Source organism: Catharus ustulatus, chromosome 1 (assembly GCF_009819885.2).
Source record: "Catharus ustulatus isolate bCatUst1 chromosome 1, bCatUst1.pri.v2, whole genome shotgun sequence".
Lineage (NCBI taxonomy): Eukaryota > Metazoa > Chordata > Aves > Passeriformes > Turdidae > Catharus > Catharus ustulatus.
In genome coordinates, this window is record NC_046221.1 from 139127776 (window position 1) to 139155595 (window position 27820).

The following is a 27820-nucleotide window of genomic DNA, read 5'->3' on the forward strand; positions in this document are numbered from 1 at the left end:
TATATACTACAATATAAACATACACATATTTTACATCTATCTACAATATACTACATTATTTGCTACAAGTATAATTTGTAGTAAAAACAGAAAAAGGAACCATCAAGAAATGTTATAAATCACCTAGTCCATGTTTTAGCACCTAGAATGGGAGGGGAGAAAGAAGGCTAACTAATTTTTATTTTCCTCACATGTATTTCTGAAATATCTCTCTTAGTATTGATAATTTATGTTTATAAACTCCTTCACACTGTCAGTCTCATGCTGTCTACAGGATACCTCTGTAGGCTCTAAAGAATCATAAACCAGCAGTCTTCTGCCACATGAATAGACTGAATGCTTCTGGGACCACTTGCTCGTATCCATGCTGCTGTACTTGGAGGCACTGGAGCAGATTAGATCTGGATAGCAGTTTGCCTCAGTAACCTGGTTAAAGTATCCAGTGTTAGCTGAGGGACATAGGGAAGGAGGTTGGAGGACTAAAAACCCTATTCCGGTTAAAAAAAGAAGATCCTCACAGGCTGTCTCTTAACCCTTCTTGTCAAAAACCTCAGATTGCCTTATGTCCTGCAAACTGCCCCAGACAAACATTTTAAAATCTATTTAAATGTTTATTTTCCTTGTTTTTCCCCTTGACTGCAGCCTCAGGTAGTTTGCCCTGGTTGATCCCATGCCTGGAGTGCTGTGTTCAGTTCTGAGGTGTCCAGCTGAAGAAAGACAAGGAGAAGGTCCACTGAAGTGCTATAAATTTGTTTAAGGGTCTAGAGAAAAGGCTGAGAGAGCTGGGGCTGTTTAGCCTGGAGAAGGAAAGACTGAGAAGGGATACCATCAGTGTCTGAAGGAAGGGTGTCAAGAGGATGGAGCCAGGCACTTCCCAGTGGTGCCAAGCAGTAGGGTGAAGGCAACAGGCAGAAAATGATGTGCATGAAGTTCCAACAGAACATGAGGAAGAACTTTGAGGTTGACAAAGAACCCAGGGAACAGTCTTCATAGGAGAAGTGGAGTCTCTCTCTGGAGATATAAACTGTCCTTGATGCAATCCTGTGCAGCCTTCCCTAGGTGAACCCACTTTAGCAGGAGGGTTGGACTGGGTGACCTCCAGAGGTGCCTTCCAATCCCAACCAGCCTGTGATCCAGCAATTCTGTAACAGTCACTTAATCATCCTCTACCTTTTCTAGATTTTCCTCATTTTTATATGAACTCTATTTTCCCACTCCATTTTGTATTTCATTGATCCCACTTCTGTTGCAGAAAACAGGAAACAGCCTATAGCAACAACACTGAAGCCAGAAACACACTGATAGACTCCTTTGTCAAGAAAAAAGGTATTCTGCAGGTAGATATATTTCCTGAGGACCTCCTTGAAGTGCTATTTTTTTCATGCCTGGCCAAAAGTGACACTGTTTTGTGTACACTTTTTCAGTCTCCAGGTAAACTGCATCTATTTTTGTCAGCTTTTCAAGGGTTCACAATTGCTCAAGTTATATGATTGAACAGGATTCGCATACCACTAGATTTACAATTTTAATTATACCTATCCTGCATGTTTCACTGAAGTGTTGAAATACTGAATAAATTGGACTAGCTCAAGGGGCTGACATTTCTAGCAGACATGCCCTTGTTGCTGTTGTATGCCCAAGTTCATTACTGCACATCACCTGCCTACTACTTGCAAATTCTCCATGTACTCAGCTAGCCTCCCTCTGTGCATCAGGGACCTTTATGACCCTCTCCAGTTACTCATTTCATGCCACCTATTTATCTCCTTTCCTTCAAAGATTTATTCCTGTGTGATCCCTTCAATTTTTTTTCCCTATTTTTTTTCCTACTGTAGGAAATAAATTATTCAGGGTGTCAACATACTTGAACTAGAACTGTGATGGAGGTAGTCATAATGAAATGCTAATAGCTGCCAGGAAAATTACAGAGTTGTTCTCAGCTGCTAGGTCTGCCAGGCAGCTGCCAGGAGCACTATGATTTTTCCCTACTCTTCTTCTCGTTTACTGATTTTTCACCAAAATAGGGCGTTGTCCTTAATTCTGAACTTTCAGAAAACATTCCAGCACTGATTAGATATGTCATTCAAAAGTAATAACATAATGGATAAAGAAACAGAGGAATGTTTTTCTGTTGAAATAAGGGCTTTTGATGCAGACTTAGGGTGTGCTTCAACATTACATTTACGAGTTGACACATCCCTCTGTTGTGTCAATGTAACTCTATGGGGAGACTGTGCTATAAATGAGATTGTTTCCATCAGCATTGATTATTTCTCTGAGCTGGCTTGCAGTGCAGTGCACACTCCTGAAAAGTGTTACGAGTAAAATTCACCACTCCTACCTGCCTAGTAGAGGGACAGAAAGGTATAGCAGTTCTGCAAAGGAATTCTTCAAGTTCTTGTTAGTCCTAGAGAAATTGCACAACAAATAGCCAGAAGCTCAACTACTTTAATTAAAGACCACTGACACTGCTAAAATCTTTCTGTCCCTCACCTGCCTGCTACCACCTCTTAGTCACAGGTTAACATGCCACATGTACTGAAGAATGGCCAAACATAAATTCAAATATGAGCTGTGGGAGTGGTGACCAAAGCAGTCCAAGCTGCTTTGACTCTTTGTGAGGTGAAATACTGTCTCATGAGTTGTGATTCATGAGCGAAGATGGCACAGCAAGTGAGGCAATGGTGTATGCAAAATGAGGTTTGATTCACAATTAACTGAGCATGTGTATACCAGAGGCAGAACAGACAGGTAATTCGGCAGGATTTGGAGCCTCCAGACCTTGATTAGCTCAGCCAGATTTCAATACATGTACTGCTATAGGGTTAGGCTCTCACCCAAGCACTTACTTGCGATTCGAGCTTCACACACACTCTCTCAAATGCTGTATAGTGCTGTCTTTTCTGTTTTCAGCCACATAACTACACTGCAGATTAAACGCATGGGATTTCAAATTTCCAGGAGGAATATGTAATTCAAGACGCATATCCCAAGCTTTCCTTTAAAACTCAAATCAGAGTCCTTTGTAAAAGGTTATTCATTATCCACATCAAAGCCATGCCCACAGGCATTGCATACTGCATTTCTCCCTGACAAAAATGAGCTCAGCTCCTTCCCAGATCACCCATATGCCAACATGTCAGCCTGCAAGGATTCTATTAACTCACCTTTCCAGGGCATTTTCTGGGCGCTACAAGCAACCCCAAAAGGACTTGGAGCTGCTGGAGATGGCTTTTCTCCATGAACTAGAGAAGGGAGAAGCACTCGGGGCATGCAGAACATCAAGGGCTTTCCTGGGTGTCAGGAACTCCTCTCATATCTGAAATGATGAAATTGAGAACCTAAGCAGAGCCTTGCTCTGAACCAAGCCAGAATATGCACACCTTTATTAAGCAGAGTGGAAAAAAATGTTTGCCACCACTGGGATTTGCCCCACACGGCCGTTTGTCAATTATAACAACATGAACCAAACCTTGGAGCTGGGCTTGGCTGAGGCAGTGGCAGATCTGAGGGGTCACAGTGCTCCAGGCCAGAGCCCGCCGTGCCCAAGCTCCTCACACACACCCGGGGGCGGCCGGGCCGCTCCGCCCCGGGACGAGGCTGTGTTGAGTGCTGCGGGCAGTTCCGGGCCCTTCAGTTCAGGAAGGACATTGAGGCGCTGGAGACAGTCCAGAGAAAGGCAATGGAGCAGTTGGAGGGTCTGGAGAACAAGTCCTATGAGGAGCGGCTGAGGGAGCCGGGGTGTTTAGCCCGGAGAACAGGAGGCTCAGGGATGATCTTATCGCTCCCCACAAGTGCCTGAAAGGAGGTCGTAGCCAGATGGGAATTGGCGCCTCCTCACAGAAGGAAAAATGGAGAGAACATGAGGATATACACTCAAGCTGTCACGGGATGTTGGACTTCAGGAGGAATTTCTTCACATAAAGGGTGATTAGACACTGGAAGGGACTTCCCAGGGAGGTGGACCCATCATCCCTGGGGGTATTTAAGTAAAGACTGCATGTGGCACTTAGTGCCATGGTATAGTTGACAAGATGCTGTTCGGTCACAGGTTGGCCTTCTCCAAGCTCCCTCATTCTGTGCCCCTGCGACCGTCCCATAGCCCGCGCTCCCGGCGCCTCACGGACACGCCGGGCCGCGAAACCCCTCCCTCGCACGGCACGTGACCTCCCACCGCCCTCAGAGCCCCGCCTGGCCCCGCCCCGCGCTCGCGCCGAACGCTTCCGGCCGAGGGCCGGCGGAGGAGCGCGCATGCGCCGGGAAACCCGGAAGCGCCCGAGCTGTGGAGCCGGGGCGGGAGGCGCTGCCCGAGGCGCTGCGTGCGCGGCGCTCCCGCGGCCCGGCCGGCCCGGGGTGGGCGCGGAGCCTCGGGGCGCTGTGCAGGGCCAGGTAAAGGGGCCCTGAGGGGGCGTGGGCCCGCGGGAGGGACGTACGAGGATGTGTCCCGAAGGTACGGGCGCGGGATTCCCTCGTTTGTGAAGGTATCCGGGTGAAGCCGCGGCGGTGACGGGACGGGGAAGGGTCTCCTCAGGACGGCGAGGGTTTGGGAAAGGATGTGGAGAGGGATGAGAGTGATGGCAGACCTTAAACATAACCTCCGTTCATGAAGGATGTTGGTTTCTTGGAGTTCAGGGTGGCACGAAACTGTCGGGGTTGCCTTGTACGCGGTGCCGAGACCGGTGAGGAGCGTCTGAGGCGATACTTGACTGTGTGCTCTTATCAGTTAGGAGTTTCCCTTTACTGATGTTATCGAAGTTTATCCTTTTGATGACTCCATAAAGGAGTTTTCCTGTCACTTAAATGTTATGTGAAAGTATGGTGGACTGCTCGATAGCATTTTCTGTTTCTTCATGTATTTGGTTGGCTTTTCTTTTAAACAACACAGTTTCTAGTTCGTATATATATACACACACACACATATGTGCGTGTGAATACATATATATGTACATGTAACATGAAAGTTTGTAAATGAAAGTAGGTGTGCTTGCATCTTTCTATACATTTTATCTTTATGTGTAACTGTGTTAAACTGACTATAAATGATGTTTAGAATTATTTTCATACATTCAAAAAACGGGAGTGTTGCATTATTGAAAATTTTATTGGAGATATATAACTAACATCTCGATTTCTTGTCCTCTTTTTCTAGTGCTTGACCTGTAATACAGAGCTCTTCCAGAATGCTGGAGTCCTATGTAACTCCTATTTTGATGAGTTATGTGAATCGCTACATAAAGAACTTGAAGCCTTCAGATCTGCAGTTGTCACTCTGGGGAGGAGATGTTGTGCTTAGTAAACTTGAATTAAAATTGGATGTACTTGAACAGGTATGTACTGTTAAAGGCAGTTACAGTCCATGTCTTTGATTTAAAAGAAGTTGGCTGAATGATTTTAGATTGGTCTGCACAGCTAAGTCATAACTTAGTGCTTGCTGGTTTCCTTCTTATGCAAGTATTTTTTCCCCCTGCATTTAGTTATTCTTGCTTTAATTTCATGCCATTTGTTTCACAATGAATGATAATTCTTTACACATTCTGTAAGTTATGGAGTGTGAAGAGAGGCTTTTTTGTGGACGTGTTTCTCTCAGTAAGTATTGTTTTATGTAGGAACATTAACTGAATTGCTTTTCCAGTATAATTGCATATAATAACTAAGTTGAAAGGTCACAAAGTAAAGTGGGATCTCCTTTTGATTATGCATACTAAACCCATTTGTGCTCTTTGTATAGTTTTTTAACTTCAGATTTCATCGTTCCAGTTGTATCTAAACTTAAGAGCAATTGAGGAATGGATTTGAGCATCTGATTTCTGTGGATTAAATCAAAGACTCAGTCTTAAAACAGACTTAGCCTTAAAACAACAGGGTTGACCAAGTAAAACACTAGATACAGAATTTGGAGCCTGCTGTCAATATGCAGTGGTAAAACCTTAGCACAGGGATAGTTTCCTTTTATGCTTATCTGAGTTGACAGCTTGAGTGTGTGAGACCGATAATGCTGCTTTCTGTTGTGCATGGTGTAGAAGGACTTAGCTGGAGTCCTGTGGCCAGATGTAGTCCAACCAAGTGAGGGAGCTGAGAGAAATGCAGCAAAGAATGGGAAATTTAGACAATACATCCCTTGATAGAAGAATCAAACACACAGGGAATGTGTTTTTAGTATTGTCTAAAATAAGGTGAGACAAGATATAGCAAGAATTGCTTTGATCGGAAAAGAAGCAATTGAATGAATTGCACGCTGGGAGATTTAGATTAGACATAAATGGAAATCTCATTTATGTGTTGGATTATGAGACATTGGAATAGGCTGGGGTGACTGTGTGTCTCTACTGGGAACACCTTTTAAGATGTGAAAGAAATACATATGGTTAATGAGGAACCTTGATCCTGTTCTGGAAGAGGAGACAATCTTATAAGAGATCTTGTCCTGTTTTCTGTTTTTTAAAGAGCCTTACTTGTCTTCCTTCAAGTATTTCATAGTCTCTCTATTTTCTCTCAAGTCTATTAATTGGTGCATCTTGTCCATACAGCTGATGTTCTGTAGGATGTGTTCCCCTGCCAACCTTTTAAAATGTATATGTACTAAGAAGGGTTGATCAGAAAGGGGTTCTGGAGGTCATCTAGTCCAGCAGGGCTGTTGCCAGCATTGTCAGACCAGCTTATGTTTTACTTCAACTGGCTCTTGAAATCTGTCTTGTGGGAAGCTCCTCTCTGGGTAAACTGTTTCAGTGCTCTGCTGTGCTGAGAGCAAGTTTGTCCTAATAACAAATGATGACTTGGGATGAATTTATCAAACTTGCTATTTTACCTGGCACTATAAGAATTTTGCTGCTGTCATTGGTCATGTTCCCTTTCCCGTAGCTGCAGTTTGCTGGTAGTTGACCCCTTGCTTCATCTTTGTCTATGAACTGTGTTCCTAAATATCCAGCTCAACCTGAAAATGTCATGGTTCTTGTGACAAATATTGCCATATATACCCCTGCTCATTTGATGGGTATGTGAATATGTGATGGATGCAAAATTTAGCTCAGATTGATTGTTTTTACATTATTTGGCTGAGTGTTAAATGTAGTTATCTTCATTTGGCTCTTACTATTCTTTGGAACTTGTCTGTCTGGATCCACAGACTGTATTTAGAGTGTCTTCGTTTTTTTTTTTTTTTTGTGGAAGGGATGCTGTGTATTTCTGCTCTGCAAAACTCTTTGTGTAAGTAGTATGTGGTAATGCAAAGTCCTCAAGCCATTGCAGGTGGCAGGAGCTCCCTTGAAAAGCTGGTCTCTAAAAATTACCAGTATATATCATTTTAGCTAGGCTCTCTTGCTGATGGATTCATGATACACAAAGTTAGTCCCCTTAACTGCTCTGCTCTTGTAACACTGTTCTGTCCTGGGTTGCAATTCCCAACCTGGTTCCTTGCTCCTTATCTGACATGAACACAGCTTTAATTTCTTGCTTCAGCTTCTTAGACACAAATCCACCTATCCTGTATGTATTTGTCTAGAGCCTTAAACATTTCCAGAGAATTCCATCTTCTGTGGAGTTATACATGGCTTTTTGGGAGTGTTGCCATAGGTGCCAAACTATCTGGATGAAGCACTTTATAACAGATTTGGGAGCAAGTGTGTGCTTTCTGCTCCATGCACTGTAGCTGATGTTGGTGTTCCCATGTCATTTTGTACTGTGATGAGCCACCAAACAGAATCCCAAAGGACAGATGAGAACAAAACATAAACTGCTGTTTGTCTTACAGAAGATTTTAATTTATTTTTGTGACCAAGTTGGAAGCAATACCTCTTGAAATCAGGTGCAATACAGTTGTTGACATAGAAAATTTACCAAATGTGAAGAGAAGGTTCCAGTACCTGAAAATACATTGCACGTTTTTTTACATAAATATATGTAAGCTTTATGCTCTCATTAAAGTAAGCTGAATGTTGTTGTAATGACTCTTAGGGTCTGTCCTTCTCTCTGTCCCCCTTTTTTTGTACAAACCAGTTCTGTAGTGGAAGTCAAGTACTAGTTTGTACTTAGCTTGAATCTTCTAGGTTCAGTGTAGCTTTTGTATATAATTGTGTCACTCTTTGAATAGGTAGTCGATTTGGTAATAATTATCTTTTGTTGAAGGTTAAATCTAATAAAATTTTGATATTTTTTCCTATCTTGAATGATTCAAGTACTAGAAGACTGAACACCCCAAGAAATTTTCCATCTGTATATAATATGCACATTACACAAAAACTACTTCAAGAAAGTAATTTGTAATAAAGTTTTGAAACTAATGCCTTAAATACTGTTTTTTGAAAAAGCGATTTAAGCACTTTTGTCAGCTTTTGTGTGAAGTCCCCATAGTACCAGAGATAATAGAACTACCTCTGAACTTGGTAACTAGCTTGTGTGTAATATATGTGTTGACACAGGGGTGCCAAAAAGCTAACATACCTTGTGAACTCTTCTTGCTGCTTGTGTATGTTCCCATAATTAATTTTTAGCTGTTTTGTAAATGCAGAAGGGAAAGATTAAGTAGTCTTTGGAAGACAAAAGATACCTTGATCTAAAGATCATTGATTTTTATTATAGTATGGATCTTTCATATCCAAAAGAATTTGTCTAGAAAGAAACATGGAGAATTTAATGTCCTTAAAATAATTTTAAAGAAATAGGAGTATTGAAATATCCTTATTTTAAGTCTCTGTTATGTGCTACTGGTTACTTGTGAAATATAGCCTTGACTATGAAGAAAAGGTATTTGAGTTAACAGTGATGTGAAGAACAAGTACTTGCCTATCACCCCAATTTTTAGAACAGTCTTGTGTGTTAGAGCTAGGGGAGATTTTAGGCAAAGGGGAATTATGATCATCTAGTCTGTAGTTTTACATGTCAGTTATTTATGGGTCAAGCCCAGAAGTTTGCTTTTAGTTGTATATTTTTGTGAAGGATTTATATGATTGAATGGAAAATCTAAAATGCAAAGTCTAATCAGCCATGGGTATGGAAAAAATATCAAGAATTTCAAGCAGTACTTAATGGAAGGAGAAAGACTGCATAGGAAACAGGGAAGAATAAAAATCTTCTGTATTATGTTGTATTGTGAACAAGTTACTTAATTTGGCACACATTTGTATTGTCTACTGAATAGAGCAACAGAGAGTTCTCTACATTGCTTTATTCTAATTGCCCTAGCTGTAACCAGGGCAGTGGGTTTCTTTAATGTTAGATAACATTTATATCTAAATTTCCTTTGAAAAAGAACTGTCTTCTAAATATGTTGTGCATTTGCTTTTATTGTCTTTATTTTGAAATAATTCCTTCTTCTGTTTCTTTCAACATCTTGCAGTTAACTAGACAAAAGTGAGAATATGTTAAATCCATCCAGCAGATAGTGGAAAAACAGCTATTCTAGAATGCCTTTTGAAACAAAGACAAGTCAAGATCTAAATACACATTGTGGTATTGATGAGTGACAAAAACTTATGCACCTACAAGTCCAGAATGGAAATTTATTTCTATTATTGTTCACAGTGGTAGTTTGCTTCCTTGATCTCTGAAAGCATTGTAATGCATTTTTAGATTTCATGTTTTTTTTATAATTTATTTTTGTTCCATGCTTCATGTGTGTCCTCAATCTTCCCCCCCTAAAAAAACTCTGGGACAAAAGACATTACTTAATTTATTGTATGATAGATCTGTAGCTAAACAGCCCAGTACTTGTTTTTCACTGTCTTAACTAAAACTGTCTGGATGAAAATTGTATTTGTGTTGCTTGTCAGCCTGGGGCTGAATTTTTAGGAGAGGCTTTTGGCTAAAATCCTGAAGTGTAGTAGTGAAGGAGATGAAGAAAAAACATTTTGTAAAAACAAATTAACAATTTTCTTTGAACTTTTAATGAGAAGGTCTGAAACTGTCATCTCTTAGAATGGGGACTTGAAATTAGATGTGACTTTGTGTTAGCATGGCTGAAGAAGGAGTCGAGTTTTTTTTATTATGAGATGGATGTGGTTTTTTAAAACTTCATTAATCAGTACTCATTAAGGCCCCAAAACTGATTTACAAACTGAAAGCTGTACTTGGCAAAAAAAATAGAGCTATAATTTTGTGTAGTTTCCTCCTCTGAATTTTGTCAGCAGTGAATATACAATACTCTTAGCTCCTGGATACAGGATAAACTTCTTTCATAGTACCAGTAGAAAGACTTACGAGGTATCAGCTGCAGAATGGGGGAAAGTGTTCCCTAAAATTGTCCTCCTAGCAGCTGCTGTGGTGGTGTAGGTATAGGTAAGAAGAGTTGACTTGCCTCTAGTGATCTCAAAGATTCTTTCAAGATGCAAACCTGTCACAGGTGTAAATGGTGGTTGTTTCAACTCTGAACATAGGAAATGGTAACTACTTAAGAAAACAAAAGTTTTTAGGGAGCTTTCAAAACATACACTAGAACTTGATTATATATAAATTATTCATGGATTTATTACTGATACATGTATTTATTTCAATATATTTAGGCAAAAAATTGCATTAGCTAGCTTCACAGAAAAATGTGTAGGCATACTTTAAGACTTTATAATACATATCAAGCAGTAAATGCAAAATGCCCTTGTCAGCAAATTTTATTTATATAGAAGTTTTGTACAGCAGAGATATGTCCAGTGTCAAGCAGTGCAGGAAGAGAGACTTTCTGGATCCACTGGTAGATGTTTGTCTGAAATTCCCTTCATTTGCCTGCTTGATTTCTGAGTTTCATGGACCTTCTCTGTGAGACATCTATATATTCATAGGAATTCTGAGTTGAATGAGATGCATGTACCTAAACTGATCCAAGGGGCAAAGGTGCTTAAGTCTGGCTTGCCAGGATAATTCTGAAATCCTGAACAAGGGTTCATATTCCTGAATTTGCCAAAATACAGTAAAGAACCTCTATGTGCTGGTCAGCAGCAGGCTCAGTAGCAGCCAGCAATGCACCCTGGCAGCCCAGAGGACAAACCCCTTCATGGTGTGAATCAAACTCAGCCTCACCAGCTGTCACAGAGGTGACTCACTCTGTACAGCCTTGGGGCAGCCTCACCTTGAGCTCTGTGTGCTGCTCTGAGCCCACAGCTGAAGAATGAGGGGAAAGGATGAGAATGTGTCCAGAGAAGGGCAATAAAGGTGATGAAAGGGCTGGAGGCAATGTCCTGTTTGAAGGGACTGAGGACTTTGGGCTTGTTTCATTTGGAGAAAAGGAGGCTGAGGAGTGACCTCACAGCTCTCTACAGCTTCTAAGGAGGGAACATGGAGAGGGAGATACTGAGCTCTTCCCTCAGTATTCAGGGATAGGACAAGTGGGAATGGTTCAGAGCTGTGCCACAGGAGGCTTAGACTGACCATTGGGAAGCATTTCTTTACTGAGGGTGGTCAAACACTGCAACAGGCTTCTTACAGGATGTCCCCAGCCTGTCAGTGTGTAAGAGGCATTTGGAGAATGCCCTTAATAACATATTTTGACTTCTAGTCAACCCTGAATTGGTCAGGCAGTTGGACTATATGGTCGTTATAGATTCACCAAAACTGCTTCCCTGCTTAAATTAACTTATTTCTCAACCTGAGAACATACTACACCTGTAGTTCCCACATCTGAGATGATGATGTAAACACCAGGCTATAAGCAACTTGAAGTGAAGATGTGTTATTTTTTCTCCATTAAAACTTTAAAACTTGATAAGTAACAAATACCAGAATATGAGATTAGAAAGGTGAAAAGATGAAGCATCCCTGAAACCTGAATAATAGAATACTTAGTATCGAGAATACTGGCTTAAAATTCTAACATATCAAATATTGATTCTTTGCTTTACAGTAAACAGTTGTTTTAATTATTCAAAATCTTGGTTGCTAGTCCTGGGACCAGCTGTCTTGCCTGACCCTTCTGTTGGTTAAATGTTGAACTCATTTTTTGCAAGAGAAAACCTGAAGCTACTGGGAAATTGCAACACTTTGTACACTTTGTATCACTTTGTACACTGTGCATCAATTTACCAAGTTGGGTACTTTTAATTTAAACTTGGGCACCTTATTTCCTTCTTGAATTGCTGCAATCAGCAGCTGGCTCCCTGAGGCTGTCCTGCAGAGTTGTGATCTGTGCTGGATGGAGTGCCCAGGCGTTTGTTAGAAGCTCTGGACTGACTTGCACAAGTTTTTAAACCAGTGAGACATCTACATTAGCCCTTGCTATGCAGGAGTCTGGTTTTGCCAGAAAAATTTAGTAACTTCATATTTACTAAGCAGTTTGATGGGAGAGGGGCAACAATGGACCAGTCTTAAGCAAACAGAGCTCTTAGAACTCTTAAACACTAAAATATTTTGAATGAAATTGACTTACTGTGGCATTGTCAATGTGTAATTCCAAATCTGTACTCTTCACGATAATACTTGTTGCACATGACTTTCAGTATTTACCTTCACCTTGTTTGTTTCTACATGTACCTTAAATACCACTTTGAAATAGCTTCATGTGTGATAAAGGTGGTTTTAAACTATGTTTTCTTGTCAAGGACATGGTAATCCAAATGTCTCCTTTGAACAGATTAATTGTGACATAATCATGCAAGTGATGCTTGCCAGGTCCTGTGGCACACTGCTGATTAGGGAACGGAGAATAACTTTTGACTTCCTTTGTGATAGGATGTTACTATTTAGAGTTACAAATGCGTCTGGAATTTTGATGTGTTTCAGTAGTTAATTCTGCATTCTCTGTTGTTGTTAGGAGCTGAAACTGCCGTTTACTTTTTTGAGTGGGCATATTCATGAACTTCGGATTCATGTGCCATGGACGAAATTGGGATCAGAACCAGTTGTCATCACTATCAATACAATGGAATGCATCTTGAAGTTAAAGGATGGGGCTCAGGTAAGAAATGTGATGAGTGCTTTTCCAGCTTTGTGATGTTCATGAGAATAAGACCTTCTATAGGTCACTTTCAAGAAAGTCTTCTGAAGAATCTGACTGTGAAGTTGGGATCCTTTTATTTTCTGAGCAACTAATATTTTTTCTTTCTTATCATGGCTAATATCTTCCTTTATGCTTATATTTAAACTCTTTGTTAGCTCTAGCTGTGTTTTTGCTGATGTGAAAGCAAGTTAATAGTGCTCTGTCAGATTTTTTCCCCAAGAGTTGTATTGTGGGTCTAGAGAGTGTCCAAGACCCGGTGTCTATATTGCAGTGCCATGTCAATGCACTTGGCAATTTTAACATTGGGTACTCAACATAGAAAGTGAAGCAGAAGAATGGGTTCATTTTCAAAATTTGGCTGTAACTTGCCACTGGTAAGTCATGTTGCATTAAAAAAAAATAAAAAAGAAAAATTGGAAATCAAATTATGGAAGCTAAGAGCTGTTTGACCCCTAGATATGCACACTTCTCTTTATTCATGCGTGTGAAAACTAATAAAACTACGCTAAATGCCTGTGTTAACAAAGTAAGTATTATTTGTTTTAACCAAAAGCAGGTGCTTCTCTGCTCAGCGTGAGACATCTTGTTACTGTGCTCATCTCTGTATGAGTTGTGGCCTGCAATGCAATTTAATTCCAGTGAGCTGCCTCTTACACCTTTAGACACTTAAAATCTGTACATATCCTGCTTTGCTTGTGAAGTAGTTTGAATGTTGACAACTTCAGTAGTGTTGCCTGTATGAAAGGGGCAAGTGTTTGTCTTGGGGGAAGCCCATGTTCCTCCTTTTACTCTTTTAAAACCGTAGTTCCTTATTTCTAGATTGCTTTGCTGGGGGAGTTGTGATGTTAACAAGGGAGGAAGCAGTAACCCCGCTTACCTGTCCTATAGCGCTGCTATAGGAGCTTGTTCTTGAGACGTATATTTGTGTGGGTGTATAGATGTGTATATGTATTTATGCCTATTAAAGATAACTTTCCATCTGAATTTTTAATTTTGTTATTGCTTGATAGTGAGAAGGAGCAATTGGGACAGGAAATATGGATTGCACTCAGTACATAGGTAAACAGTTGTTTTGCATTGGTTGTAATTTCATGTTAATCCAGTTAAGAAGGCAGTGAGAGCAGGCAAGAGCCATTTTCTGATTGCTTTGTGTGCAGGCACTGTCATACATATCCAGCTGAATGGTAGTCAATGTATATTTAACTTGCTTCCCTCAAACAAAACCTTTTTTTTTTTTAAATTGGAGTTCTTTAATGGACCCATCTTTACACGTTCTGTGATCAGTAGAAAGCTGCAGACCCCAGACGGTTTTACATTACATAGTACTGCTATATTCTGGAAAGTTCAAGAGTGTGAGTGTTACAGTTGTTTATAAAGCAAATCACCTTAATATGCTGTGTGGAGAGAGGAGATGATATGTAAGAGCTTTCCAGGCTGTGAAATCAACTTGAGAGCTGAATGTCAGGTTGAACTCCTGGCAAAGCACCAGTTACAAAGTGCATTGTTGAAATGTAAATAATAGTTTTGTTCTGCACCGGCTATGATAGTGTCCAGTAATTTTTTTGTGGAGTGGCTGTGCTGGGGAATTGAAGGAACTGCATACAGAAAACAAACATTATAGCAAGGAAATGGATGGTATAATTTAAATATTAGAGCTAAAGCAGCATTGACTGATTCAACTCGTAGTTTAGAACTGTGGAGTATGTTGTGGGTCTTGGAGTAGTGGATTTGAATGTGAATGCGATAGAATTGCTTTTAGGATAGGAAACCAACTGAATTGGTCTGTGCTAGCCAGCCTGCAGATCTGTTCCTCCCTGCCACAGTCTCTTTACTTCCCTTTGGTGTGTCCTAAGCATTTGCAGAGCAGAAGCTGGCATATCACTGATGAGACTGACTTTGCACTTGCTATTAGGTGGCTTAGGGTTTAAATCTACACTAGCTGCTTTTAGGACAAGGTTGCCACAAGATGTCTTCACAGTTCATCGTAGTGCACCAGGTAGAAGGGGTTGTTTGGTTTCTTTTTTGCTGTGGTTAATTTGGTAAATTAGTGTTTGGGAGTGATCTCATGGTACGTAGTCCTGAATTTTGGAAGGGAACCCCTTTGCACAGGAACAGAGACTGACAGTGATTTCTGCAGTTTAAGTGTTGAAACTCAGATACCGCAGCATTGCTTATGTATGTTCCAGAAAATAGGTTTATTAAGACAGATAAAAGTACTAACATGTGAATGGTGTATTTGTCTTTATGAAGTACAGAGCACCTGTTCTGATGTGTGGATACAGTTGTATAAAGTAGAAAGATTTAAAGTAATCCCTGTCCATTTACTGATCTTTACTCAACTTTTTCCCTGACCTACTTACAGCAAGGAAATGTAATGCAGATAGTCAGTGTCTTTGTTCCCAGGTACAGGGAGAAAGGGTTTATATATCATCTTTGGCATAATTCCTAGAAGCTTAGGGTCATATTCTGATTCAGTTTTCCCGGTGTAGGTCTGGACTACTTCAGTTGGTTTACCTTGGAGTAGTTCCAGATTTGTCCCAATACAGCTGACATCAAATCAGGACCCTACAATCCAGCTTTGTTTCATGTAGCTGGGTGAAGAGTTTGGATTTGTGTGGTTTAATGGGGAATGAGGTGAGGTAATGCATTAAAAAATATTTCCTTGGAGAGGAAGTAGTTTTTCCTCATTTGTTGATAGATTAAAGCATAGATAAATTTGTTGGAATGTATTTTAGCTCCTCATTACAGCAGAACCTACTATTTGAGAATGGGCATGATTACAGATTTTCTAGTGGAAAAATCCTGCAACTTACTCACTTTCGGAATTTTGAGATCCTTTTACCAAAAGACAAAATACTCTTAATTCTTTCAGTGCAAAGCATACTTTGGAATTACAGCTTGTTCTTTTTGGAAGGAGTAGTATTTTCTCTAAAAGCATATAATTGAATTATAAATTTTTAGATACAACTTAAGCAAAATAATTCCTTTTACTCACCTATTGCTTGTGACTTACCTTGCAATACCTGCACTTGAAGAGTGGTTCTTGCTAAATTTTGATGCCCAACTGATGTAGATTGTGCTTTATTTTGTACACTTGTGGGTGAAAATAAATTAAATCCTGGTGAGCTTCACTTCTTCCAAAAGAATGGGTAAATGTTTAGGTTTAAATGTGTGCTCTCTTTTCTAAGGAAGAAGTCATTGTCTTCCATCCTTATAGGCCATAGAACCTGAGGGAAATTTTACTGTGTTACTGGCAATACTCTGGACCATCCAACTGTTATAAAAGCATGAACTTCAAAAGTAAATATTTATTTCTTTGCCTCTGGAGAAGATTGAACAAATTCAATTCCTGTGTTGAGAAATATGACTTTTTTTTCTTCCCTCTCCTCTGGCATGTTTGTTTAGTGGTTCTTCCACTGACTTGCTAAGAAACCTTGTTCTGAGGCCCTCACCTTGGCTTCAAGAGATCCGCTTGGCTTCCTTTACACATACAAATGTCTATAGAGCTCAGAATGCTATAAGGTTATCCTTAATTTTCAGTTAAGGTTCTACTGAGTTACTTAATTTGCAAGTATTTTCAGTTAAAGCTGAAAATGTCTTTTAGTTCCATTGGATAACAAAGCCTCTTAGGCCTGTTAACCTCTTGGCATTATTCAGTATTTCAAATTAGTTGAGGTTTTCCAGAAATTAGTTAACAGCTACTGTAGCAGCAGTAATATGTGATTACTTAGAATTCAACCTGAAGATTATTGGTCCTGGTATTCTAGAAGTGTGTTGGTCATGTGGGACTACTTTTCCAAGAACCACAGTGGTTTTCCATGCAGTTCTAGGAGGTGAGAGGCCTCCTGATCAATCCAATCAGTGTTGCTGTGCGGTTGGCTGTAGGGAGTGCAGTGGACAGCAGTGTTTCAGTCCTTGGGTGGGTGGGCTGCTCTCAGGTTTATTTTTTATTCCCAGTGGTAGGAGAGTGTCATATTTCGCAGCTTCTGGAACACTTTCTGTAGGTATCATCTGGATTGTGTTTTATATGTGTGTAGTTCTGCTGCCTTCTGGAAGTTGCTGCCTTCCTGTATCTCTACTGGATTCCAGGTGTTTAAGCTTTCTACCCTGCAGTTTTTACCCAGCAGGGCTTGGGGAAGACCTGAGAAAAAGGGCAGACAGAAGTGTACTGCTGACTCCATACAACTCATTCAGCCTGTTCTTGATGGTCTTCTTCCCATATGTTCCTCAGATGTGGACAGTGATGATGTTGTGGAATAAATGCATTGTTCTGGCAGTGGGAAGTGGACATCTTTTCTGGAAGCTCTTCAACCCTTTTCCCAGCATGCACTTAAAGATGGGTTTATTATATGATGGGGGAGAGGCTACAAGCCCCCTAGATAAAATGGTTGTGGGGAGCAGACTGCCTGCTTCACTGCAGTCATCTGGTATGCAGCTGAGGTTTTTAGGAGAGGCGGCCAAAGGGAACAAGCTAGATGAATTGTCCTGCCACACTGCATATGGCCTGTGGGTTATAAGTTGTTCATCGTAGATATTTGCTTATGATCCTTAAGAACATTAAGATTTTGCAGTAAAACTTTAGAAAAATACTTAACAGCATGAAAAAAATCTGCTTAAGCCACAATGAACTCTCTAATTCTTTTTACCAGCCTTTCACAAAGAGAGAGCATCTGGTGGACAGAATAGATCAGAGTCCTGAGTGCATATGCTAGTGGTTTCATTGTCATCAACAGACATAACATTTTTGTTGATTTATTTTGTGCAATGACTAAAACTTCATTTCCTGCTCTGTTAAGGATGTTCTACTTTACTTGACTTGTACAAAAATGAAGTATGGTTGTTGTATCCATATAAAAGTTGAAAGCAATTGTGTGGCATGGAGTTAATGGTGGACGTATCTTTTATCTACTTATGTGTATGCACCAGTTCTTTTCATCTGAAATCCTCTAGTTGTTGATCATGCTAAATCTTCTGCAGTTAACTTTCCCTTCTCAGGACTGTAATCTAAAGGTCAAGATACTGTAATCTAGTCTTCATTTATTGCATATCAAAGAGTATTCCTCTCATAAATATGGCTTATAAAACTGTAGTTTATTACCCATATACCAATTGTTTAAGCACTTCTGTTCTCAGTCAAATAAAACCAAGTGAACTATGCATATAGTTGGAAGAAAGTCAGAGATTCACTTCTACTGGTGTCTGTATAACCCATCAACTTGAAAAAAAGAGCATGCTATAACTGCTCAGTCATTTTACTTCTGGCATTTTTGATGTATGAGCAAACATAATTTCTGCAAAATGGTGTTTTTATCACCTCTTTTTTCTTGGGGAAAGAAAAACCAAACAAGACCCTGTGTGTGGAACAGCACAGGGCAGTATTTTTCTGCATGTCAAAGCAGGGCTCTCACATTTTTGATCTTACTCAGTATTGAGCTGAATCTAATTGAACTGCTCCTCTATTGCGTGTGAAGTGTACCTCAGATGCCTGGTTCCTACTCTGGGCTGTGTTCCTAGCTGTGTTGCCTCAGCGGCTGTCCTTTTCTCTGAAGTGCCTAATAAGGTGCATGAATCCTCTGGTTAGAGGGCACCACCAGGGAGATGATCTTTTGGGGGAGAGAACTGGCTTCACTCAGACCTTGGGTGTCTTGGAGCCACATTTTTTTTCAGGTGGATGCTTTCTTGTATGTGAAACAGCAGAGTACGTTATATCAGACAAAGTTGTGCTGCTTTCAGGAATGTTGGAAAACTTAATTTGAAACAGAAGTAAAAAAATACAATTTTTCAGAAATCTGAAAGTGAACTTCGATGTTTCCAAGTAAATGTTTCTTTTTCCACCACTTTTCATCTTGATCTTGTACTAAAAGCAAGTGCTGAGGTTACAAGACCTCAAGAGGGAGACTCGGTGAATTGGTCTGTATGTTAGTGTCTGGTGAGGGACAGACTTGCCTCAGAATTGCCAGCTCATGAGCGCTCATCTTCCCTCTGCCTGTGCTGGACCTGGCTAGAGGTTGATGATTCTGGCCCACAAATTTAGTTTAGGATGCAGTTACAAGATTCTGACTCTGTTTATGGGCAAACTGCAGCTAATTTGAAATGAACACTAAATGTCTTTATGCATTGTTAAACCAATCTCATGGTTATACCAGGATCCTATCCTGTCCTTGGCACCAGTGGGACTGGTATGAGTTCTGTGGGTGCTACTTGTTAATAGAAGATGGATCCTGGCTCTTGAAGTATTTTTTATGATCTGCTGGCACTGGTATTTAACAGATTTAACAGGCTTCTCGGTTCTCCTGAGCAGAGAACAATCGGATGTGCTTCTTTCTCATCTTTTGTGGGAAACAACTTTCAAGCAGTTTGCTGGTTCCAGAGTGAATGATGACTGATGCTGCAAGGAGAGAGAAAGCTGAGGGAATTGCAACTAGCAATTATGAAGAGATCCCCTGCTTGTGAGATTCCAGTCTGACAGAAACATTAAAGAAGCATGAGGTGGTGGGACTGAGCTTTTTGAATCGTGGTGCCCTTTTAAATTTTTCCTGTCCTGCTCTGCTTCAAAACAGTCAGCACACACGTACCTATTCCATTCTTACCACTTCCTTCTGCCTCATCTTAAAATGTTCTTAATGCTGAAATTCTTTTTTTTTTTCTGTCCTTGTGTTTTTGATGCCTGACCTGTGAGCTTTGCCCGTGTAAAAGGTCTGGTGTATGTCATTTTACATTTTATGGCTGTAATATTCATGGATGTCTTTACCCAGTTAAAACTCCTAATGGTGATAGTTGTGCCTTCAACATGTCACACACTAGAAGGTTATACTTTTGTTTTTTCATTTGAAAAAAATATTTTGTGGAGTTGTGCAAAAGGCTTGTATGTAACAATCTTACATAGGCAGAGAGGAAGGACATATTTAATTGATTGTTTTGTTCTTTTCAGTTTTCATTTTCACTCTTGTCTCTAAGGAGACATGTAATGCTTTAGATGATTTATAAAGTAGCCTTGTAAACACATTCAGATCAAAATAGCATTGAAGCTTCCTTCGTACATGATTTTTTCATCATTGAGCACTCTTGTAATGAATTCAAGTGGGGTATGATCCTGTCATTTATGCTGACTTGATGTAACTTCTTACACTTGGTATTTTTTTGTCTTCTTGAATATAAATTCATGTCAATTTTATTGCTGTTACTGAGTAAGAAATGATTTTATTCCTGCAAGGTTATCCTCTCTTTTCCTGCAATTTGAAAAACATGTGTATATTCCCAAACACATAATTGCCTTTGCTCTGCTTTTCCTTTGCTGCAATGTGCAACCTGTTCAAAAAAACAGGGACTTAATCTGTTCTGATACTGAAAGGCACCATGTATGTAAAAGCAAATACTGAAGTGTGGTGATGCTTGGTCTTGATTAATCAGTAAAGATTCTAGATGAGCAACAAATCAATCTTGCATGGTATGGAGATTTTGGTTTTTTAAGATTTGTTCTTGCACTACTGTTTCATATCTCGTTTGAGCAGTGGTAGGAGAGCAGGCAGGAAGATGTGGAAGGGAGGAGAACAGGAATGCTTACTGACATGCAGGTCAGCTCATGTGTGTAGCAGTTTGGTAGGCTACAACATTATCAAAATTATTCTCAGGAGATCTCTCAGGCAGTTAAACCTATTTTCAGCTTTGTTTTCATTATGTACTCCACATCACCACTTGCTGTCATACTTGCTGCTTTGTAAGGTACTGTTCTGCCTGAGCTTATTCTTTACCTTTCCAAACTCCCCTTCCCTGTTTCAACCACTTCTTTCATTTAATGAACCCACAGTGCTTCAATTACTACTTCATTTGGAATGTTAATATAGATTTATCGGAGCTGTTGCATAACTGATTTTGTTTTAATTAAAGGAATGTGAGAGACAAGTAGTATAAGCATGCTCCCCATCAGAAAACCAACCCTTAGAAACTTCTGCAGTCCTGAACCAGTTTCTATAAATATTTGCTGTATTCAGAATCCTGATCTAAACTAGGCTGAAAATTAGCATAGCAACTGGTTAGAAGACAAAGGTAACTTTTCCCAATTCTTACAGTAGTTGGAAATGTTTATTTCTTCAAGATTAATGAGTTTCAAGGATTGAGAAGTATTTATCTGAAAAAATGAGTTATAAAGTGTTGTCTCTTTGAGTTTATATGATAAAAATTCAAATTTGGATTCTATTTGGATGGATCTCATACTTCAAAAAAACTGAACACTTGCACAGTTTCTTGTGGGCATTTCAAAGTATTTTCATTTGGTTTGGTGGCAGAGATAGTGTGCATGGATGTTTTTGATTTTCTGTTAGTAAAATGCAAATAATAGTAGTCTTTATCATACTTCTGTTTCTAAATGAAATTGTTTATAAACTCTCACATTAAAAAGTTTTTAATGAACACCAGTTATTTTAGGAAAAGTTGTCTTTTCTTTAACCTCTCAGGAATGCTGTTTTTGTCATCTTTTGCTATTTATTCTTTTGAGAGCTTTGATTTCTAAAAGTTATTTCATGTACTTGATTTTTTTATCCAAAACTACTTGTATATATCTATAAAACCACTTTATATTCTCACTAGAAAGATAAATATTTAGGACTGAGGTCAGTACATCACTGGAATGTCGTGCCATTTATGATCTATTTTATTAAGCCATTGCTTTCCTAGTCTCTTAATTAAAATCACCCCTTTCATGAGAACAAAGCTATATACTCCATTTAACATAGAGAATGATAATTTGTAATATGAATTAAAATAGAAAATTAAATGACAATAGCAATGTAAAATGCAAACATTTTTCTCCACCATTATTTTTTTTGCTATAGTCTAAGACTTGGAGAAAAAAGACTTATTAGCAGAATTGTAGCTTGGAATTTGGTTGAAAAGAGGGTTCTAAGTGTGATTTTGGGTGGTTTGTTTATTTAATTATTGTGTGTGTGTGAGGCTGCAGATACTATTTCCTCACACACTGAGTTATGTTATCAGTAAATCCGTTCTTTTACTCTTGTGTAACAGCAGCTGGGACAATCTTCTAGCTACATGTAAGTTGCTGGAAAAAGTCCCTGATAAAACTGATGAGCTTATCAAATTTTGAAACTAGTCTCTAGTGCATACAGAAATTCAGAGACAATGCTCTGGGACCTGGAGTCTGTTCTGTTGAAACTAGCTTCCTATTGGTGTTTGCTGTGTGGACACCTCATTTTCATTCTTGCTGGGGCCAGGCACTACCTTTTGTAGGGTATGCAGAAGGCTGCTTGTCACTGTAGGAGATCAGCCTGGGGACAGCAGTGGTGCTGCTTCACTGCCCGTACTGCCATGTCCTTGTCACCCAAGGCTGGTCATCTCATGCCTACTGTCCATGGCCTTTCCCTTACCTTGTCTGTGGCCCAGCAGCTTCTCCAGTTGTCAGAACTTGTGCTGTTCAGTAGCTTTACCCAGTGTGTTTTGTTACTGTGATACGTATTGCTCTTAATGAAATTCAGAGACAAGTGGTTTGCTTGACCAAATATTAATTTGAAAATACTTAACCATTTTAATTCTGTACTTAGTGGCATTTACACAGAATACCATGTTGGTAGCAGGTAGTTTCATTATTCTCTGAGGGGCATGGTTTGCTGTAGCTGGTTTTGTTGTACTCTTATTCAATAAAATGTTTTGCTGAATATCTCTTAACAAGCTGCTGTTATACACTCATGGTGGTATTTTGTAATATTACTACAATAATCCACCTGTTTGGATTTCAGCAAAAGGCTTATTGAATATAGTTTTCTCCCACTGCTGACCTGCCATCCCAAGATGGAGAATCTCCTATACTCTGCTTGAAAGGTAATAGTGGGGCAGAATAACATGGAAACTTGAGCTCCTTTTGCATGAGGACCAAAGCTCCTTCCTCCAGAAATTAAGGATGAGAGGGAGAAAAGGAAAACCCAAACTTTGCTCTGTATATAGAGGTAACAAAGATATCTTTCATTGTTTATCTGAAATGCTGTAACATAACATCTTCATTCTGTTTTTATCGTCTCATGTAGTTCTGTTACATCCTGTTGTTCCTGATGTATCTGAGGTGTACACTGGCACCTGGTTTCTGAACATTGTGCTGTGGGATATAAAGATGGTTTAAAAGGTAGTCATCTAAATTACTGTACATTAGTGTGGGGAAAAACCTGTTTCAAATAACTTTTATGGGTCTTGCAGTATTTAATACATAACTAGTAATAGCTGGGTATGTAATTGTATTTATATGATCAAAATATATTATTGGACATACTTTTAGATTCAGATGCCAAGTTAAAATTTACTGTCAAATGTGAGTGAGGTTTCTTTTTCCATTTAATAATGCTGGAACTAAGATCTACCACTGTGTACAGCTCCACTTAGTATTTTGTAGTTGATTGAAGTATTGCTGCAAGATGTTAATGGGAATTTTCTCATGCTCTTTGGTTTGGCTGTTGTTCAGAGACCAGTTTTCATAACTTCTTCCAAACTATTTCAGTAAACTTACATATTGTATGTATCATAAGCCACTTGGTAAATTCTGATCCATTTAAAACTTTATAGAAAGACAACCACACATTTGAGTTTTACATAGTAAAAGAGATATATCAGAGAATATGGGCAATGTCTACTGCTTTTTTTCTTTCTTATATTAAGCCAAGGGATTTGCCATGCTATAGCTTGCACTCTTTGAAGGCTGTATTTTGTATCTTTGAAGGCACCATTTTGACTAAAATTTTGGTCCGAACCTGGAAGTGTGGCTTATAATCAGGTGTGGCTTATATATGGACAAAGAATGAAAAGTTGCTGTTTTAGTTTGGAGGACAGGTGTCTGCTACGAAAGGCAGGAGCTTCTCTTTGAAAAGGAGAATGTAAACCCCCTCCCTCCAAATTATTATAATTTTGAAATCAAGGGGCTCTCAGGCAAAGATATGGGAATTAGGAATAACAGTTCTTTACTAGGGAAATTAAAATAGAAATACAGTACTGCAAAGAAACAAACTCCAAACCCTGACAAAGTCAGAGTACAACCTGACACCCTGTCAGGCAGGGTGTTGGTAGCAGTCCCATTAAATGGTGGCTGCATCCTCCTGCAGTGACAGATGTGATTCAGTTGGAGCAGTGTTCCTGTAGAAAGTGCAGTTTCCCTCCGGAGGTCCAGTGGTGATGTGGAGAAATCCGGTTTTCCTCTGGAGTCCAGTGGAGAAAGGGACTCCCTTAGTGTCCCCAAACCTCTGTTTTTATCTTGGTAAGAAATGTTGGGCTCTTCCCCTTGGCTGGAGCAACTTCCAATGGGATGCAGTAATTTTATCAGTCACACAGTGGGACTCAATGGGCCATTAGCAGAAAATGACTGGCTGGAGGAAGGATGTGTTGTGAAAAGATAAAGAACAATGCCCACCTGGTTTCAATGGATGGCCCATTAGCAGAATATCTGCCATTGAGATAAGGATCACTACCCCCACCCTCAACAGATGGTGATAGAATAGATAGATTTTATCACACTCTGTATTGTAACCCAAGACAGTTGCCTACGCCTGGACGACACCTGGACGTAAGGCTTATAATCAGGTGTGGCTTATAATCGTGAAATTTTGCTTTTTGTTTCTACCATTTTGTGTTTATTTTCCTTTGTATTTTGTCATCCTTGTGCTATCTCACTTCTATTTCTGATCATCTGCTAGTTTTGGCACTATTTTTTTGGGCACTATTCAGTACTCAATATTGGAATAAAAAATTACTGAAAAAAACTTCCTACCATCCTTGATGGATAGGACTTGAACGCCAAGAGAAACTTTTTGATAATTTAATCTGATTTTCTTACAAGAGGGTATCTATAAATTGAACTAATTTTCCCTGATCTTTAGAGTTATGTAAGTCACATTTCTTCTGTGAGCTAAAATACGGCACCCAAAAAATTAGCCTGATGCCTAAAGGCATTTCTTGGTAGGCTTACAAAACATTTTTTAAAAACTTGTTCAGGATATTTGTGGGCTGAGCAGCCCTAGGAGACTGAACATCTCCTTGCATATTTGGAAGTGTAAGACAAAACTTCCATTTTATGATGTGAGGATTCTGTTTGATATATATATTGCTACAGGGCTGGTGCTCTGGGCCAATGGCACTTGCAGGGGAGCAACATGAGGCTATAATGTGGAAGGCAAAAATAGTGGACTTCCCACTTTTCCCTCCTGACATTAGGAAAGGGAGGAAGGTTTTGCATTCCCAACTTAGCGCAGAGGTTGGAACACCTTAATTTGACAAGTTTAGCAGTAGTAAAGCTAGGAAAGGACTCAACTGGACTAGTGGTCTGTTGCTGGTGTATACTTTGAGATATTAGGTAAGAAGAGTTATATATCTTTTGATTGTATGAATGTGGGTGGCTGGGTGGACTTAGCATAACAGAGTGTATTAAACCAAATGTAATATTTGCATAGGAGCAGTGAGGGACAGAATAAAGGGGATGGAGAGAAGAAAAGAAGTGATGAATATGTTGGTGCTGTTCAGGTCCTCTGGGATGTGATGTACATCATCTATTTCTGCATATTTGTTTCCTCAGAGCTGTGTAGAACATTGCCCAATTTTTAAACTCTAAAAGCAGTTCTTGGAGTTTTTGTTTCATTCAGCTGAAAAACCCCACTACTTTTCAATGCTTTATCTTTCTTTCCTGCAGTCCTCCATGCTGCTGATGCAACAGTCAGCAAAAATTCCTTTTGGAGGCCCTTGATTTTTGGGACTTTTGAAGTTGAGTTTAGAGGTGGTTAAAATACTTCTGTGAGGATTTATTCTTGTTCAAAAACTTAAAACGAGCAGGTGTTCTGTGTAAGAGAAATGTTTCCTTCATCTTAGGTAATTTTTCCTGTGGGAGAGAACCCCAAGCTACTGCCAGGCTTGACTCTCTGTGGCTGCTTTCTGCAGCTGTAAATCAGACTTGATAAGCAAAGAGTGATAAGGTACACTACCTTGAAATTTGGTGATTCCCAGCCTTTTCTGTGTGTCTACTTTAACCTTCAAGATCTTTTCTGATCTTCAAGGTGTTTTTAGGAATGTGTAAATAATGAAAATGGTTGCTGTCTGTAAATGTCTTGATATGACCCCTTAAAAATTAGTGCTGTGCACCTAATTTCAACATACCAATCAGAGGTAACTAGTGTGATGCTATCAATGATTTAAATTGATCAAAACTGTGACAGCAAATAAACTACTGTCTATGTTCATCTTTAGCACCTAATTGCAGTGCAAAGCGTTAATTCTAGAAAGAAACCCCAACTTGACCCTATCATGGAGAAACTAAGAAACGTGCTTAGTCTTCTGCTGTCACATCATACCTGTTAGGTCTGGAGAGATTTTGTGCGTGGAGAAGTCTTCAGTCTGATAAAGAAGAATGTGTTATTGAAAATCCAGGCATGTTTCTGTTGTGATTGACCTAAAATGATGTACTGGTGAAGATGACTTGCATTTTAAAAGAAAAATCCAAGCTCTACTTGGTTTTCTAAATCAAACAAATCTTACTTAATAAATGTATTTTTAATTGTATGTTTTAGCACTCATTTACTATACCAGAAATACTCTAAAATATCTGTATAGTTTAAAAGCCTGATCAGGCAGGAAACTGTTTCTTGTTGAACTATAAGTTTGAGTGGGGGGAAAAAACAATCCAGGTAAAGATCTTTAATTTACAGGATTAATTATGAAAAGTTGTGGATGTTGGTTACAGCAGTAGCAGAGAAAATTTTTCTTCCTGACCTAAAGCATGTAACATGCAAAGTTTTTATTAGATACAAAGTTTTTTCTCTAGCTAAGTAAAAGTGAATACTATGGAAGAATATAACTTATCTAATACTTCTCACCAAAATAATTCATACAGTATTTTGCAAAGTCAATTACAGGAACACAGATTACTTGTGAAAAATGTGTTGTATTTGGGATCTCTTTGTTTCCTCTCTTAAATCTGTTTTGCATACTGCTAAAAACTGCATACTAGGGGAAAAACTAGTATGAATTTTGTCCATGATAGTTTTGTGACATTTTGTTCATGGAAGAAGTTGTAAACAATGTCTTAATAGAGAATGTTATTAGATATCTGACACTTTAAGCAAAAGATTATGAATATGTAAGTATAGATACAGAAATGCATTGTAACTATGTTGGTTTAGCTCTAAGCATATCTACATATACTGTGTGTATATTAATCTCATATTTATATACTACACTGATGAGCATTGCCAAAATACCTTATTGAAATAATCTTTTTTGAAAGTAATTAAGGACTGTAATATAGTGCATTTGCAAATAGGAGCAGAGTGTTTATGATTGGCAAGTGTGCACATAATATGATTATAATTCAGCCACAAAAGAAGAGTAGAAGTATCCTTGGATTTTATGTGACATATTAAGTTTTAGTTGGAAAAGACACTTTGGTAAGCCTGCATCTGTATATCTCTATGAAGTACTCATAACTTAAATTTGTAGATAAGTTTGGCTTTGACATTTATGGTGTAAAGATTTATAAGGAGTTAAATGATAGTATTGTGACTAGGGGCTTTTTTTTTGTTATCTAAAGCTTTTATGAAAATTGTAAAAATTATACATACAATTGGTAACTTTAAAATGCCCTGTATCATGATTTGGGATGAACCTTTGGCTTCATAATATAATTACTCCTTTTTCTTAATCTAAATTGTTGTTACTAATTTTTCCGAAGAGCTACTGGAACCCACAGGTTCTCTGTTTCCAGTATTACATCTCTTATTTTTTTTTTAGCCAACACATTGAAATCACAACTCTTTAATGGTATTTTAAATTAGTTTTTATGTATTTTATCTACTTAAAATATATTTTTTAATCTAATGCTTGTTGAAGTAGGAGATAGCTTAAAAAAAAAAAGACTGTGGATAAAAAACT

At 39.0% G+C, this 27820-nt stretch overlaps 1 protein-coding gene across 5 annotated transcripts in view; it reads left to right on the plus strand.

The window, feature by feature from the left end:
- The first annotated feature begins 4365 nt into the window (after positions 1-4365).
- Positions 4366-27820, plus strand: part of VPS13B (vacuolar protein sorting 13 homolog B) — a 427554-nt gene continuing 404099 nt past the window's right edge. For 3 of the 5 annotated variants that reach the window (XM_033079391.2, XM_033079426.2, XM_033079417.2), the window contains exons 1-3: positions 4366-4450; positions 5150-5327; positions 12731-12874. In XM_033079391.2, coding sequence (XP_032935282.1) covers positions 5181-5327; positions 12731-12874 — 291 coding nt within the window. In that variant the 5' untranslated portion in view covers positions 4366-4450; positions 5150-5180. Of the gene's footprint in view, positions 4482-5149; positions 5328-12730; positions 12875-27820 lie in introns of all 5 variants that reach the window. The other 2 variants (XM_033079408.2, XM_033079400.2) reach the window with 2 other exon arrangements.